At 45.5% G+C, this 17031-nt stretch overlaps 1 protein-coding gene across 1 annotated transcript; it reads right to left on the minus strand.

The window, feature by feature from the left end:
- Positions 1-13658: 13658 nt before the first annotated feature.
- Positions 13659-14600, minus strand: LOC146813303 (olfactory receptor 5V1-like). Its single transcript, XM_085615368.1, has one exon. The coding sequence runs from the start codon at positions 14598-14600 to the stop codon at positions 13659-13661; it is 942 nt and encodes a 313-aa protein (XP_085471494.1).
- Positions 14601-17031: the final 2431 nt, after the last annotated feature.

Genomic DNA, 17031 nt, shown 5'->3' on the forward strand with positions numbered 1-17031 from the left:
AACAGTTAATTGAGGACCTGACAAACAGGCTGGCACCACACCTCCAACTGCGACACAGTTATCCGACTGTGCTGACCCCCAAGATGAAGGTGATGTCAGCCCTACATTTCTTTGCCACCGGTACGTTTCAATTCACCATAGCTGATGTGGGTGGCATGTCCCAGACCATGTTCAGCCATTTCCTGCAGGATGTTTTAGAAGCCATGTTGGTTCACCTGGATGAATTCATCCATTTTCCGACTCGTGAGCAGTTGACAGGTATCAAGGGTGAGTTCTATGCCCTGGGAGGGATGCACCATGTAATTGGGTCCATTGATGGGACACATGTGGCTTTGGTACCACCACAGGACAGGAGGTAGCATATCGCAACCGTAAACATTATTTCTCCATTAATGCCCTTGTGGTGTGTCTTGCTAACATGCTGATTTCCTCTGTGCACGTTTTCCAGGGTCAGCACACAATGCCTACATCATGAGGCGTACCAGGGTGCCAGAAATGATGCTGCAGCTGCACAACGAACTAGCATGTCTTGTTGGTGGGTAGACTCTGTTTGTCCAGTATTCAGCGGTATCTTAGTATGTGACGGCATCTCCTGACCCACTTCTTTACATGATGTTTCCATGTAGGGGACTCTCGCTGTCCCAACATGCCATGGCTGGTGACACCTTTCCGCAACCCGAGAACAGCTGCAGATCACCGTTACAACAACGCCCATGGGAAGACCAGGCGAGTGATTGAGCGGACGTTTGGCCTCCTGAAGAGCCGATTCCGGTGCCTCCACAAGACCGGCGGGTCCCTCCCATATGCACCGGTGAAGGTCTGCAAAATCTTCCTCGTGTGCTGCATGCTGCACAACATGGCAGTGGAGAAACCTGTGCCACTCATCCTGGATCCCGATGAGCAGGAACATCCACCCATGGAGGATGATGGCCTTGGTCACGAGGCAAGTGAGGAGGAGGAGGAGGAGGAGGACATCCGGAGTCAGCTCATACGCAACTTCTTCTCATAATGGTGAGTCCCTGGGTCTGAGTGTGCACGCTTGGAGCCTTGTGTGGAATGTGTTGCGATGTGTGTGTCCAGATGACTGTATGATAAGTGACTTACAGGTGTGTGCTAATGTGTCACTCGAGTGCTGATGTAATTCCACACATTTTAGCTGACACACTCAATTGACAACTAGCATGGTGTCAACCTTATTCATGTTGAGTACATGACCATGCATGGGGATGACTATGTTTTTCCTGACTTCTTGTGTGTCTCTCATCCCCAGGTAGTTGCGCATGCTGTCTGCTCGTGGCATCGTTGTGCTCCTGGTATTCCTCATGAGTAATGCGACGTGTGCTGAATCAGCGTTACATGCAGGGACATGGTGAAAAGTCTCCTTTGGGAAAGGATTGCAGCAAGGGTTTTTGGGTGTGGTAGTTGTTTGTAATGTGTGGGCACTGCTCCTGTGCAGGTTTTGTTACTATGCATACATGTCGACTCACCATGGGGCACATGACATGTAGCATGACTCACATGAATTGATAGTCACACTTCGTGACAGTCATCTGTTATGGGATTGTGGTTTTGGATGAAGGCATCAATGTGTGTACAACTTCCCTCGGAAACATACGGGAGGCTACGGGTGGACATATTGCGGGACATCCCCATCAGAGGCTCAATGGGGAATTGCAGCCTCCCCATGTGCAGCAGGGGTGGTTTGGCTCACCCCCTTCACTTGTGTGCCATTCCCATGGATTTACATCATCTGTGGTGCGAAGGGGGTGTCCAGTGTAGGTCCCACATGTTAATCCAAAAGACCTGTGAGTCTGTTAATATTGATGCATTTCCATAGGTGTGAGCCTGAGTAATAAAGGTGTTCCTCAGCCTCCAAGGTGCCTCATCTCTGTCAATGCAGGTCTCTTGCCACTGAGCATGCGCCATCTCTGGCATGGGTGTCAAGGATTGTGCATATGAGTCTATGTGTAGATTAGCAACCTGCATGCTGTTCTACATGTATTTGATTCTATATTGTGCATGAAGTCCATGGCTGTGTATGTGTTTTGGTATGTTGGTCCCCACAACGGGCCGTCAACACCTTCTGGGGTGTGTTTCCTGTGCGCAGCTTGGCCTTCAGTTTCATGATCCGGTGTCAGTCATCTTTGGGGATTGTGCATCCTTTGTCTCTGGGTGTGCCATTGAAAACCGGTCACTCCTTCCTTGACATACACCTGTAGCAGTAGTCCTTTCTGACATCCTAGTCTTTGTGTGGAAATTGTGGCATAGGTCCCAGGACATGCCGCCTGCTGTTGCAGCAACTGCAGCAAGGGCACACGAAGTTTCCTGATTTGGCAACACACACACATCAAAGATGCTCCTCCCTTCCTCCATCAACCCATTCATGTGGCTGTCATCAGCTTGTCTGTGCCACAGTTGCGGCCACGCGGTACCAAAGGCTGGACCGTCTGCACATGCAACCTGCACATTGCATGACCCACATCACACTACAGTCTGATGTTGCAGCCACCCTCCAAGCAATGTCCATCCACACATCTGCCGCCAGCTCTCAGGCATACACTAAGCGCACACACAACACCTTTGCATGATGAGTGTGAAACTCCAACTGGCTACACAGCGCTGCCACGCCTTCCAGGCCCTGTCACACCCACCAGGTCATGTCCCTCCTACTCCCCACCGGCTCTGTACCCCGGCAAGGCCATGGGAGTGGGACTCAAGGCTTCTGCATGTAGTATGCTGTCGTTGTGAGGCACATGGCACAGGTATCATCTTTCAGCGTGTCAATCTACAATGTGTCCAGGACCCCCCTCTCCACCATCACATGCGCACACAACCTCATCATCAACTCGTATGCCATTGACAGCCAGGTGCTCACCCTCACCAAGGACGCAGACATTGCCAGTCCCAATATTCTAGATTGCATGAGATCCATTGATGAATGGCAGAACAGCAGCCACCTGAGGCTGGACTTGTACAGGACTGAGGTCACCATCTGAGGATTGTACCCTTACAGCTGGGTCAACTGCTTGTGTCCCACCCGCAGAAGCCCCGCACAAGCACCCAGTGTCCATGCACACAAGATGTTGTGCATCATGGATTGCTTGCTCACATTTGCCATGGTAATCACCAGCATCTGTACCTCATACTGCAACACCCTCTGCATTATGCACATGATCCCCAGAGAGATCCACTCCAAGGGAAGAGGGACCATCCCCCAGGTCCACGACAACATCCGTGTCAACTACTGCCCTGCCCTCTACGGAGCAGCCACATCCAAACTCCTGGGACACTTGTCCACATCCAGGGTGCATCTGCACACCTCAGCTGCAACATCCCGCGCCCCAGCCACATCACTGTCCAGCAGAGATAGCTGCAATGGATCACTGTGTGCTGCAGGATGACCTTCAGACTCCCCACCCACACTCAGGAGGCAGGCCACAACCCGACCCAAAACCAACCTTGTACCACTTTCATCCGAGACCCCGTAGTGCCAACTCCGTGCATCCAACCTTGACCTGGCCACCATTCTTCAGATCCACCGTACTCCAGCATGCAGGACATAGTTCTCCCACCTGGGAACACATACCTTGGACTCCCTCCCCGGGAACCTCCAAATGAGGCATGACCTCTACGCTTTAATGATACTCTTCCAAATAGGTCTGTCCGCACAGTATTGCAAGCACACCCTCACCAGCTTGAGGCCATCACAGGTGAGTATTGTTCTCCATGTCTGCATTGACTGATAAATTGTGACCCATGTGTGTCCTGTACCAGACTCAGATCCCAGGGTATGGATGGGTGGAGTTAGTTCAACACTCAGGCATAGTTTGACATTTACACACACATATGTTGTGGACTAATGCCAAATGACAGCAACATCTCAAGCCAAAAAAGAAATTTTTATTTTTGGTGGGGTAAGTCTTTTGGTAGATGTACTAAGGTGCTCCACCGGGTGCTTAGAATCCAAAGTTCACAGGGGAGATGGCATCCTTGTCAGTTTGAGTCATCAGAGTCCAGACCACAGTGTTGGTCATCATTGGTCAGACTGTGACCAGCAAGTCCATGTGGCAGAGAATGTCATTGGGTGAGGTGCTGCTGTTGCGCCCGTGGGCCAGGTGCCAGGCCAGGTGACTTGGGAGATGTGGAAGGTCCGCTGACTCTCGCGGTCTTTTCCGCGGACGACCCACCTTCCTGGGGGACCCTCAGATGCAGGCCTTGACGATGTCTGTGATGCTCCGTCGGACGAATCCTCCTCCTCCTCCCTCCCTGTGGCTGGTGGTGGTCTTCGCCTGGTGTCACAGGGAGGGTTGCCCATGTTGTCGGCGATCCGACGGAGTGAACGGCTCATGTCCGTTTGCACCGCCAGGAGCTCAGCCAGTCTTGCCTCCATCCGTCCTTGGTGTTGTTGTTGACTGGCATGTTCCTCGGCCTGCAGGTTCTTCATCTCGTCGAGGGTCCCCTTCATCTCTGTGAGGCTTGACACTACCTGGCTGATGCCCCTGGTGTCATGCCGGTATGTGTCCAGGATGTGGCGTATGTGTGACATACCGGTTCCCTAAGCTGGCTGGTCAGGTTCTCGCCTCCGCCTGCCTCCACTCCCACCACTCCTGCCGACACGAGCCTGGCCTGCCGTTGTGGGCACATCGGGTCTACGGGACCCCTGAGGGATGGCATTATCGGGGTTGTCTGCCTCCTCCTGGGTGCCCGGAGTACCTTGTCCCTCCTGGTCAGACTTTCTGCGTTGTTCAGTGCGAGCAGGGCTCGTGGGTGTCTCCTGGGATGTGGCAGGAATGGGGGTGGTGGTTGGCACAGATGTACCGGACGCAGGTGCTGCAGGGGCTTGGGCACCAGAGGGGCCAGGATGGTCGGGGTCATCCACGGAGTGGTGAGAGTCGTCGCTGCCGGTGGGATCATCTTCATGCTGAGCCTGGGACTGTGATTGTTCCCCCCATTGTTGGGGGGAGGTCGATGACGTTGCCCTGTGTGTGAGAGAGAGACAATGTTAATGCTGTTTCATGCCACATCCATGTTTCATACATATACAAGTTGTCACAGTTCCTCCAGGTAGTTGGATGTGCCTAGCATTCCTCTCAATGTACACTTGGGGATGGGTATGTTGCGGGGGACAGATTGGTATGTTCTCCTGAGTGTTTGACCAGTAGAATTTTGGCTCGGATGCTTATTTGGCGATGGATTGGTCTTGTTGTGTCACATGTCCATTGTGAGAGTGGGTAATTCCGTTGCCTGCCCCGGGGGTGTGTGCTTGTGTGAGGGGGTGTGTGACCGGGCCTGCTGTTGGGTGTAGTGTGATTTGTCATTGGGTCTCCCAGGTGATGTGTCTGTCCCCTCATGGTGCATGCTGGCATGACAGTGAGTTTGAGTGCCTGTGCTTGTGTAGATATCTGTGCTTGTGTAGTTGGTGTTTGAGTGTACAGTGGTCACAGGAGGGCCTTGTGCTGCATACAGCAGGGCCAAGTGTCAGCTACCTTGTCAGTACTTTGCCAGTCCCTATGCATTGGGCATGATGCATGGGTATGTACCTAGGCCATATGGCCTGAGGGCATTGGTGTCTGCTTCGGAGTTGCACAATGTGTTGTGTGAGCCCCACCCTCCCAGCATCCCGGACATCCAGTCTTGGGTTTGTGGTTGGTGTGGCCTGAGACATGGCTTTGCCTTTATTTGTGAATGGGGCATGGAGACGTTAGTGGCATGAGCGTGGTTTTTGAGTGTGGTTGTGTGCGGTGAGGGCTTGGGGGACGGTGCATACATTTTGTGTATTTGTGGTGTGGATGTCATTCCCTCATGTGACATGAGTTGTTTGTGTACTCACCAGGCTCTGCGACTCCTTCGACTCCGTGTACTCCCACCGGCGGAAGCATGGCCATCACCTTCTCCCCCCAGGGATGGTAATGTACAGGTCTGCGGGGCAGCCCGCCTCCAGTGATGTTTCTCTGGGCGTATTCCTCGTTCATTTTCCTCTTGACTGCCCTGCGCAGATCGTACCACCTGGCTTGGCATTCATGCCTGGTCCTTCAGATGGGCACAACAGCATTCACCTTATCGACAATCCTCTGCCACAGGCTTGTTTTTTGGGCTATGCTGGTCTGTCTGACCAATGTTCCAAACAGCTGTGGCTCGACTCTGATGACTTCGTTGACGAGGAGGTCCAGCTCCGCCCTTGTGAACTTTGGATTCTTGTCTGTGGGCATGGTGTGGGGTGTGGGTGTGGATGGTTGTGGGTGTGTGGGTGTGAATGTGACGGTGTGTTTGTGAATGTGAAGAGGGGGTGTTTGTGAAGGAGGTTGTGTGAAGGTGTGTAAGTTAAGGTGTAGTTTAGGTGTAAGTAAGGTGCAGTTGTTTGTGTGTGGGGTCTGGCAGCAGTGGGTCTGTTGCAAAGGCTCATGGGTTGTGTGTGTGGGCCCTTTTTATTGGTCCATTTGTGGGTGTGGCTGGGTTTGAATTTGTGGTGGGTGTGTTATGAGAGGTGGTTTTGATGTGTGGCCTCTGTTTGCCTGTTTAGATGTGCCAGGTCAGTCATTGAGATGTATTTTGTCAGGTGGACGTGTTTTGTGGTGTTGTGCGAGTTGCTGTTTTACAGTGTCCTGGTTCAGTACGAGTTGTTTTCGCGTATGTAAGGTGCGTACATACGCTATGTTGTTGTACAGTGATCACATAGCAATGGTGTTGTACGATTCGTACATACGCGATGCTGGGGTACGGTGTTGGGGTACTGTGCGTCCACGTATGGGGCTGGGGTGGGGGGTACAGGGCGTACATACGCGGGTGCTGGGGTGGAGGGTACGGCACGTACATACGCGGGTGCTGGGGTGGGGGGGTATGGTGCGTACATACGCGGGTGCTGGGGTACGGCCCGTACATACGCGGATGCTGGGGTGGGGGGTACGGCACGTACATACGCGGGTGCTGGGGTGGGGGGTATGGCGCGTACATACGCAGGTGCTGGTGTACCTCACGTACATACGCGGGTGCTGGGGTGGGGGGTACGGCACGTACATACGCGGGTGCTGGGGTATGGCGCATACATAAGCAGGTGCTGGGGTGGGGGGGTACGGCACATACATACGCGGGTGCTGGGGTGGGGGTACAGCGCATACAGGTGCAGGGCTGGGGTACGGCGCGTACAGGTACGGGGCTGGGGTACTGGCCTGGGGTACGGCGCATACAGGTGCAGGGCTGGGGTACGGCCTGGGGTATGGCGCATACAGGTGCGGGCCTGGGGTACGAGCCTGGGGTATGGCGTGTACAGGTGCGGGGCTGGGGTAGGGGCCTGGGGTGCGGCGCGGACAGGTATGGGGCTGGGGTACAGTGTGAACATGGGGGGGTACGATGCTGACATATGGTGGGTACGGTGCTGACATATGGGGGAGGGGGGCTGTACGGCTCGTATCCGGGCACAAGTGTTCCCGTGTACATGTGTGCTATTGCGTTCACTCCGTACGGGGCCTTTTACATGCGGTTGTGTATTCGGACGGCCGGTATGGCTCGTACTTGCGCGCTCGGACTTCTGTTTTGGAGTTTGCATGTACAAATGTACGGCTCCGTATCGAACACTTTTCCTGATGCTATTCGGACGTAAACATTTACGGCTCCCTCTCGGACCATTTTCCCAACGCAATTCGTATGTATTTTTCACGTACGCATCGTACTTCGCAGTTTGTACGGTACTTGTACGATTCATACGTGAAAATATACGGATACGAGTCGTACGCAAAAAAAAATCCTGGATCGGAATCGGCACCTAAGTGGGAATTTATTTTAACTTGAACTATGGGAAAATATTTCTTTCAAATATTTAATTCAATTCAAATTATTTCTTTAATTTGAAATTATGTTCTTAATGCTGTAACATGTTTATATTGTTCTACGTTTAAAATAAATATATTAAAAAGTAAGTTTAATGGTTAACGTAAAATCTTTTTTGGATGTAAATGTTTTATAAACATCCTGTAAACTTTAGCATAGGGACATCTCTGTTCTGGTGGTAAAGACCTCTGCTTATGTTTGAAAAGTTGCATGTAGTAAATGTACACTTGTAAATTATGCTCCCTACCCTGAATTCAAGGGATGGTGACATGTAAATCTATACTTTTTAGAATGTTTACATTCATAACTTGTGAATAGTCAAATGTTACTTTTGAGTGTAGTTACTTACAAGTGTAGATGTTCTCACGTGTAATTTTACCTTTGTGAATAGTTCCTGTATTTGCTTTTATGGTTTCTCAAGAAGAAATCGAATAAAGCCTTTTTGATTTGATATTGACCTTTGTGAATAGCCCCTAATGTGTTTGCTGTGTCCTTGTAACTGAGACAAATCGGTTGTCTTCCTACCATGTTTCTCTTAGTTTAAAGTCCAAAGTCCTTTATTTCTATATGTACCTTTTCTGGAGCTGGTGTTCATGATTTTCCTTCATAATTTGATCACGGCAATTGCTATGTAATAATGGATCAATTTTGCCATCTATTTGTTTTACATTAAAAAAAAAAAAATTGCAATGTACAACTTTAGATAGTATCTACATACCGTGTTGCTTGAGAACACTTTAGAAGTACTTATCCTTCCCAAACTTGCAATAGACAAATTTAAGCTCCCTCAGTAGATATATGCAAAGAAGCCAACAAGACCATGACCCTTGCAGAGCTAAACAGGAGTATCAGAAATTGTCTTGTTCACCCTATCTGACCACTGGAAGCACATATAACATACCTTCCTCTATTTCTCTACTAAGTGGAAAACACACAGGGACATCTAAAGTTGACACCATCTTCCATATGTCTCTGCGGGTGTGTGGATATTGGATTGATAGGAGAGCTTACAGGCTCGAAGGAGGAAACATGGCATATGAGGAGGGAACTTATAATGTTTGAATGGCAGCCTCATTAAAAGGAAATACATGATTAAACAATGAATCACATGGAGATGCTGAGGGGGAGGCAATGACATGAGAGATAAGTAGAAAGGAGGGGTCTGTCAAGGGGTTGAGGAAGCATCTCCAGGAGACAACAGCTAAATGATGCAAAACTAGACAGTCTTAGCAAAGCCAATGGGTGTTGTCTTTAATATGTGAGGCAGACCAACTGTCTTTACCAATGCCTGCTTGCTTTGTCTAAATATATTGTCATACGCCTTCCAAGATTGCTGCACCTGCTTGTGCGTGCATCTTGGAATTTTGAATAAAAATATAACAAAACAATGGGGTACGGCGCGTACAGGTATGGGGCTGGGGTACTGGCCTGGGGTACGGCGCGTACAGGTGCAGGGCTGGGGTACGGGCCTGGGGTACGGCGCGTACAGGTGCGGGCCTGGGGTACAGGCCTGGGGTATTGTGCGTACAGGTGCGGGGCTGGGGTAGGGGCCTGGGGTGCAGCGCGGACAGGCACAGGGCTGGGGTACAGTGCGAACATGGGGGGTATGATGCTGACATATGGTGGGTACGGTGCTGACATATGGGGGTGGAGGGGGGCTGTACGGCTCGTATCCGGGCACAAGTGTTCCTGTGTACATGTGTGCTACTGCGTTCGCTCTGTACGGGGCCTTTTACATGCGGTTGTGTATTCGGACGGCCGGTACGGATCGTACTTGCGCGCTCGGACTTCTGTTTTGGAATTTGCACGTACAAATGTCCGGCTCCCTATCGAACACTTTTCCCGACGCTATTCGCACGTAAACATTTACGGCTCCCTCTCGGACCATTTTCCCGACGCAATTCGTATGTATTTTTCACGTACGAATCGTACTTCGCAGTTTGTACGGTACTTGTATGATTCGTACGTGAAAATATACGGATACGAGTCGTACGCAAAAAAAAATTCCCGGATCGGAATCAGCACCTAAGTGGGAATTTATTTTAACTTGAACTATGGGAAAACATTTGTTTTTAAATATTTAATTCAATTCAAATTATTTCTTTAATTTGAAATTATGTTATTAATGCTGTAACATGTTTATATTGTTCTACGTTTAAAATAAATATATTAAAAAGTAAGTTTAATGGTTAACGTAAAATCTTTTTTGGATGTAAATGTTTTATAAACATCCTGTAAACTTTAGCATAGGGACATCTCTGTTCTGGTTGTAAAGACCTCTGCCTATGTTTGAAAAGTTGCATGTAGTAAATGTACACTTGTAAATTATGCTCCCTACCCTGAGTTCAAGGGATGGTGATATGTAAATCTATACTTTTTAGAATGTTTACATTCATAACTTGTGAATAGTCAAATGTTACTTTTGAGTGTAGTTACTTACAAGTGTAGATTTTCTCACGTGTAATTTTACCTTTGTGAATAGCTCCTGTATTTGCTTTTATGGTTTCTCATGAAGAAATCGACTAAAGCCTATTTGATTTGATGTTGACCTTTGTGAATAGCCCCTAATGTGTTTGCTGTGTCCTTGTAACTGAGACAAATCGGTTGTCTTCCTACGATGTTTCTCTTAGTTTAAAGTCCAAAGTCCTTTATTTCTATATGTACCTTTTCTGGAGCTGGTGTTCATCATTTTCCTTCATAATTTGATCACGGCAATTGCTGTGTAATAATGGATCAATGTTGCCATCTATTTGTTTTACATTAAAAAAAAAAAAATTGCAATGTACAACTTTAGATAGTATCTACATACCGTGTTGCTTGAGAACACTTTAGAAGTACTTATTCTTCCCAAACTTGCACTAGACAAATTTAAGCTCCCTCAGTAGATATATGCAAAGAAGCCAACAAGACCATGACCCTTGCAGAGCTAAACAGGACTATCAGAAATTGTCTTGTCCACCCTATCTGACCACTGGAAGCACATATACCATACCTTCCACCATTTCTCTAGTAACACAGGGACCTCTAAAGTTGACACCATCTTCCATATGTCTCTGTAGGTGTGTGGATATTGGATTGGTAGGAGAGCTTACAGGCTCGAAGGAGGAAACATGGCATATGAGGAGGGAACTTATAATGTTTGAATGGCAGCCTCATTAAAAGGAAATACATGATTAAACAATGAATCACATGGAGATGCTGAGGGGGAGGCGATGACATGAGAGATAAGTAGAAAGGAGGGGTCTGTCAAGGGGTTGAGGAAGCATCTCCAGGAGGCAACAGCTAAATGATGCAAAACTAGACAGTCTTAGCAAAGCCAATGGGTGTTGTCTTTAATATGTGAGGCAGACCAACTGTCTTTACCAATGCCTGCTTGCTTTGTCTTAATATATTGTCATACGCCTCCAAGATTGTTGCACCTGCTTGTGCGTGCATCTTGGAATTTTGAATACATATATAACAAAACAATGTATGCACGATTGCCCCGTGCACGCTTCAGCAGCCATTGTGAGATGATTTTTGTAATAATTTGATAAGCACTACTTCAAGATGGTTGCCCAATCATCTGCGTGCATTACCATGCACTAGGGGGCATTTTTTACACAGCACAAAAATAATTTCTAGATGGTAAATGTGTGCGAGCACACTTGTGCACACCTCAGAGGTCCTGTTGCAGTGATTTCTGTTCTCATTTGACATACACCATTACCTACATGCTGCTGTGTCTACAGGCATTAGCACATACGTGCAGCTATTTTGGAATATTCATTGTCAAAGTATAACAGAAATTACAGCACAATGTGTGTCACTATAACACATTATCAATGATTCATCTGATTCATTTCATCTAGTCTTGGATGAGGAATAATGACTCCCTGGATGTGAATAGATCTGAAACAGAGCTCATGTTAATTGGTATTTGCTATGAACAACCATTTATTGTAGAAGGTCCCATTTTTATGTGGAAAAAAAGCAAATGTATTTGTTTTTTTTGCTTTATTGTCTTCTTGATCTAGAAGACTAGGTGAACACCTTCTATGGGCTTCAGTTATGATTTTCATCTTGTAGGGAAACAGTCCATTACCCAAAGTGCAATTCAGAGAAGGGATTGCTAGAGCCACATTGGGTTTACCCTAGAAAGCTACAGTAACCTTTACATAGGGACCAGAAACCTCAGAATGCCACAGTCAAAGCTATTACAGATGTTAGAAAGTTAGGTAATATAAGCTTTATATTCCCTACACTGACTTCCTATGAAAGGCGATGTATAGAAGCCTAGTGCTCATGCACTAGTCTCTACAGTTTCCAGGTAGGGACAGATGCTCAAAGCTGGCTGGCTGGTTTGCACCCAGGCATGAGTTGACTTCCTAGATTGGCTTGAGATGCCTGTTTCCATTTAAAGGAACGCTAAAGGCTAGAAGATTGTTCCAAGTAATCAGCTCACCATGGTGAAATGATCTCTGTCCTCCTTTGAAAATTACTATGGAACTAAAGGTTTTTAAGTGTGCTAATAAATAAAACTCACTTTTATCCCAAAGGTTGGTTGGAGCACTTAAATATCCATAAATATTTTGTATTGTTAAATGATAGAGGAGTCTAATATTTTATAGTAAATTGAAACCACACACCAAAAGAAAGTTTAAATGCAAGCTGCCCTTTTCATGCAAGTCACATTTGCTGCATGACTAAGTCATTTCATCCCTACTTCCCAATCCTCTGCTTTTGCGAGTGATAATTATGGCAGGAGAGATCCAGTGTTTGAAAGTAGCAGTCTAGCTTTCACAGAACTAGGTTTCTGTTTAGCTGTGTACGAGTCACACAGTATTAAACACAAAGATGTCTGTGTTGCTTTGGCATTTTCTGATACCACTGTAAAGTGTCAGGTTTGGCTGCAATGTGGTTAGCAAATACATTTTTGTTTTTTACATGGGACTCCCAATGGGTCTGATAGTTTGTTATGGGGAGGCTAAGAATGACTTCTGTTGTCAGTCTGGCTGCACCAGGCGGTTTCAGTTAAACAAGGCTTGGATGTTGCATTTTAGGCTGTTCCAGTGATTGACAAAAGGATCTCAGTAGGGCTATGTAAAAGTGGAATGGTTATGGTATGGAGCTATGAGCCTGGTGGTCTCCAGTGGAGTGCAAAGAGGGTCTCTGAATTTAGGTGCCTGAGGGGTATCTCTAGAGCCCAAGCTTGTTGGGCAGGCCAAGTGCCTGAAAATTGGGTCATTGGATTTCTTTGTATGGTGTGCTAAGTCTTCCTGCACTATTGAGTTGTTTTATAGAGCTAACCTGTCTGAATCTCTTTATTTCTTTTGGGATTGCATAAGATTAATAGGAAGGGAGAGATGTGATTGCCAGTTGCTTGGACCATCTCCGTGACACTCTCAGGGATGTGTGTATGGCTCTGATAAGGGAATGGACACATTCCCTTATCTTGCTTTTGTTTTTGCGTTCAGTTGATGCTTTACTAAACAACTTGTCCTGTTCAGCAAAGATTGTAGTATTTAGTTGTGTTAGGGACAAATGCATTTCCAACAGACCTTAAACCACCCTTCTGAATGAGATATAGGAATGCTGATGAACTGTGAGATGCGGAAAAATATATGTCTGTGATAGTTTTGTTTGGACTGTCGGTTATAGTCAGGCGACCACAGAGGTTGTTTGATTACATCACTGCTTGTGGTGGGTTGAGTATCTTTGCATTTCTTTGCAACTATAACTTTAATAAACAATATTTTCTATGTATCTGTATAAGATACTTCGCTATAAAACTCCATCAGCCCTCCTCAATAAGCAGGACATAAGAGGGCCAAGAGGGCATGGGCACCAGTTTTTTACCTGCATTGTTTGCTTATCACTCTTTTGATGTAGGTAAGAGCTTTATGCACGTCCTTGTTTCTTAGAGTGTATATGAGAGGGTTCAGCATTGGAATCACAGCTGCAAAAAACAAGGAGAAGATCTTCTCTTCCCCATTTTTATAAAATGACCTTGGTGTAAGATAGTTACAGAAAGCAGTTCCATAATAAAGGAGCACAGCAGTGATGTGAGCTGAGCAGGTTGAGAAGGCATGTCGCCTCCCTGTACTTGAGCGGATTCTCAGGATAGTGATGATGATAAAAACATAAGAGGTGAGAGTCATCACAGAGGCAGGAATCCCTAAAAATACCCCAATGGCAAAGGTGAAGATGATGATTTCAATGGTATCACTGCAAGTGAGCTGAGTAAGAGCTGTGACATCACAGCAGAAGTGGTTCAGCTTCTGGTGCCCACAGAAGGACATCTTGGATATCAGTAGTGGATTAGGTATGGCATCCAGCATTCCAATGGCCCAGGAGGCAGTGGCCAGCAGAGTGCAAGTCCTTTTACTCATGATGGTTGCATACCGTAGAGGATTGCAAATGGCTGCGTATCGGTCATATGCCATGGCTGTGAGTAACACGAACTCAGTGCCCACAAATAGCTGAAAAAAATAAAGCTGGGTAATGCAAGCTACTAAAGAAATTATCTTCTTGTCACTCAAGTGGATGGCTATGGCTTTAGGAAGGGCGACAGAGGTTAACGAGATATCTATTAAGGACATGTGTAGCAGGAAGAAGTACATTGGTTTGTGTAGACGAGGATCAAAACAAATTGCACAGAAAACCATGGAATTCGCCAGCAGAGAAATAAGATAAATGAGAAGAAGCAGAGCAGCCATGGGCTCCTGGAGTTCTGGATCTTCAGAAAATCCAAGGATGATGAACTCAGTGAGTGCGGTGTTATTTCCCACTTCCATTTGCTTTCTACCCTGTGTGAAAACATACAGACTCTAATAAGAAATGGGAAATGCATTCACAACTATGACTAGATTAAGTGGCAAATTCACACTTCAAGATACCTGCTTCAAAATTAAAGTCTCTACCCTCATTAAGATATATTTGTATTAATATTTTCATAAACAAACGGAATATAAATATTATTTTTCATCACACATTCTCAATATTTTTGTTCTTGGTTGGGGTCTCTTAGCCTGTACACATGAATGCTCTCTGTACTGACATATAATATATGATCTTTGTGATTCTGTTGGGCCATCTACATGTAAAACAATAATCTCAAGAGATATTTAACAAATATGAAAAATTTGCATTTATTCATGTTTTCCGTAAAGACAAGATAAATCTACACAGGATTTTATAAGGACAGTCAGTATATGTAGTTACTGCAATTTTGACTAACCTTAAGCAGTTGATTGGTTTTGCTTTCTCCATTTCCTTAAACTGTTCAAAGCCCACGAAAAATAAATCATCCCTTTGTAGTCTTAGCAGTTGTTGACTTGACTATGCTACTGATGGCAATTGTGTGGTTTTACATTTTATTTTAATCTTTTATGAACCAAAAGAAACCTTATCCAAAGACAAAAGAAGCAAGAGCAACATCAACAGCTAAGATAATATTTCAATTCAAGAGAATAATGAAGAATAATGCAAACTAATTATTCCAATTCATCTCTAAACAAAGTGCACTTTTTTTTCCAAAACTGAAGGTCTCATATAATCTTTGTGAAAAACATGTATGTGATCCTTGAGAAAAACACACTTAAGGACACCTGCTTGGAGAAACTTTCTCCACAAACCTGTTTTTCCTGAATCTTCAGATGAACTGGATTTCTAGGAGGGCAGATCCTTGTTGATAAATAGCCTTTATGTTGAAAAGTCTAAGGTTGCCACATCCTCTGTATCATTCTTCTCTCTAACTATCTCTATTTTCTTTCCCTCTTTTCTCTCTTTCATATCTATTGTTTAAATATTTTATTAGATAAGCATAACTATTGCAATGTTAATGACAAACAACTTTATAAAAGCATTGGGCTAACGGTAACAAAGAGAATGAATGTTGTTAAAGTCCATTTAAACCAAACATTTTACAAATTAAAACATTCTCCTGTTGTCAGTAGTAACTCAAAGGCCCATTAACAAAATAATTTTGCAATCATGAACCCAGTGAGTTACAGTTCCACAGGCTTTGCAACAATAAATGTACATAATACATTGAAATGCACATAACGATATTATGAGTCTGAAAATTCGCTGTGATTCATAAAATGGATTTTCCTGCCCAATACACATGGGAAGATGTGAAAGGGGCACACCCATTCTATTTGGAAGTAACTATAGCATGGATCAGTCTCTTTATTCCTGCTGAAACCTTATTATCCTTACCCTTACCTATACTGGAGAATTATTTTCTCCTGCACACATCCATAATATATTGAACTTGTTCTCCAGTGATATACTCAGTAACCTTCAATCCTATCTATACATTAGAAACATATTCCCATCCACCACTACCCCACCTACACTTTTGTACCTGTACCTATAGAGTAGTACCTTACATATGCCAATCCCCTATCTATTCCAAATATATATCCTAGCACCTCTACCTATACTTGAATCCCACTACCAATGCAGATATTCTAGTCCCTCTAGCCCTTTCTATACCCATGTGCTCCTAACCCTGACTAAACCCTCATATCTCTACTCCTAAGCATACAAAACTTTTTTCCAAAATATACCTTAGTACATCTACCCCAATATATAATTTGAGCCTAAGTTTACAACCTCTACTCGTATCTATATTATAGAAGCTCTTTCCCTACTAACTCTATTGCTGGCTACTACTACATCATTTTGCCCTTAAGTGCTTGCTGGTACTATTTCATATATCTTTGTTTTCTTTTTTAAAAAGTGTCTTCCTGAAATTACTCCAATATTTTAGAAAAGGTTAATTTCAGATTTTGGAACATTAGAGATAGGGCTAACGTTCTGTTTTTTCTCTGTAAGGGGGTTCAGCTCCTATAGAACATCTTTGCGTATCTGTGCCTCCTTAAAAATCTCTTGGGTCCTGATCCTTCCACAATCTGTAAAGTCATTGATAGTAAACTGATGCCTACCCTCACATATGGTGCCTTTGTTTGCAAAAATCATTACCATCTTGGATGGATCTTGTGCATTGCCAATGCTACAGGCATCTCTGCTAGCTACCCTCTTGTACGGTGCAGGCCCACATTGGGCTAAATTTCAATCTAGCTCTCCAAGCTTATGTGCTTTAGGCGCACTTTCTTTCTTTTTGTGTCACGCTAGCACTAGCCGAGCCGGGGTCCGTGAAGCAGCTTGTGGAGCATCATCCAAGACAAAGAATCCCAAATGCACTATCTGTACCAGACC

This window comes from Triturus cristatus, chromosome 7 (genome assembly GCF_964204655.1).
Source record: "Triturus cristatus chromosome 7, aTriCri1.1, whole genome shotgun sequence".
Classification (NCBI taxonomy): Eukaryota; Metazoa; Chordata; class Amphibia; order Caudata; family Salamandridae; genus Triturus; species Triturus cristatus.

Coding starts and splice junctions, on each gene's coding strand:
- LOC146813303 (XM_085615368.1), bottom strand. CDS start 14,600: ATGGAAGTGGGAAATAACACCGCACTCACTGAGTTCATCATCCTTGGA.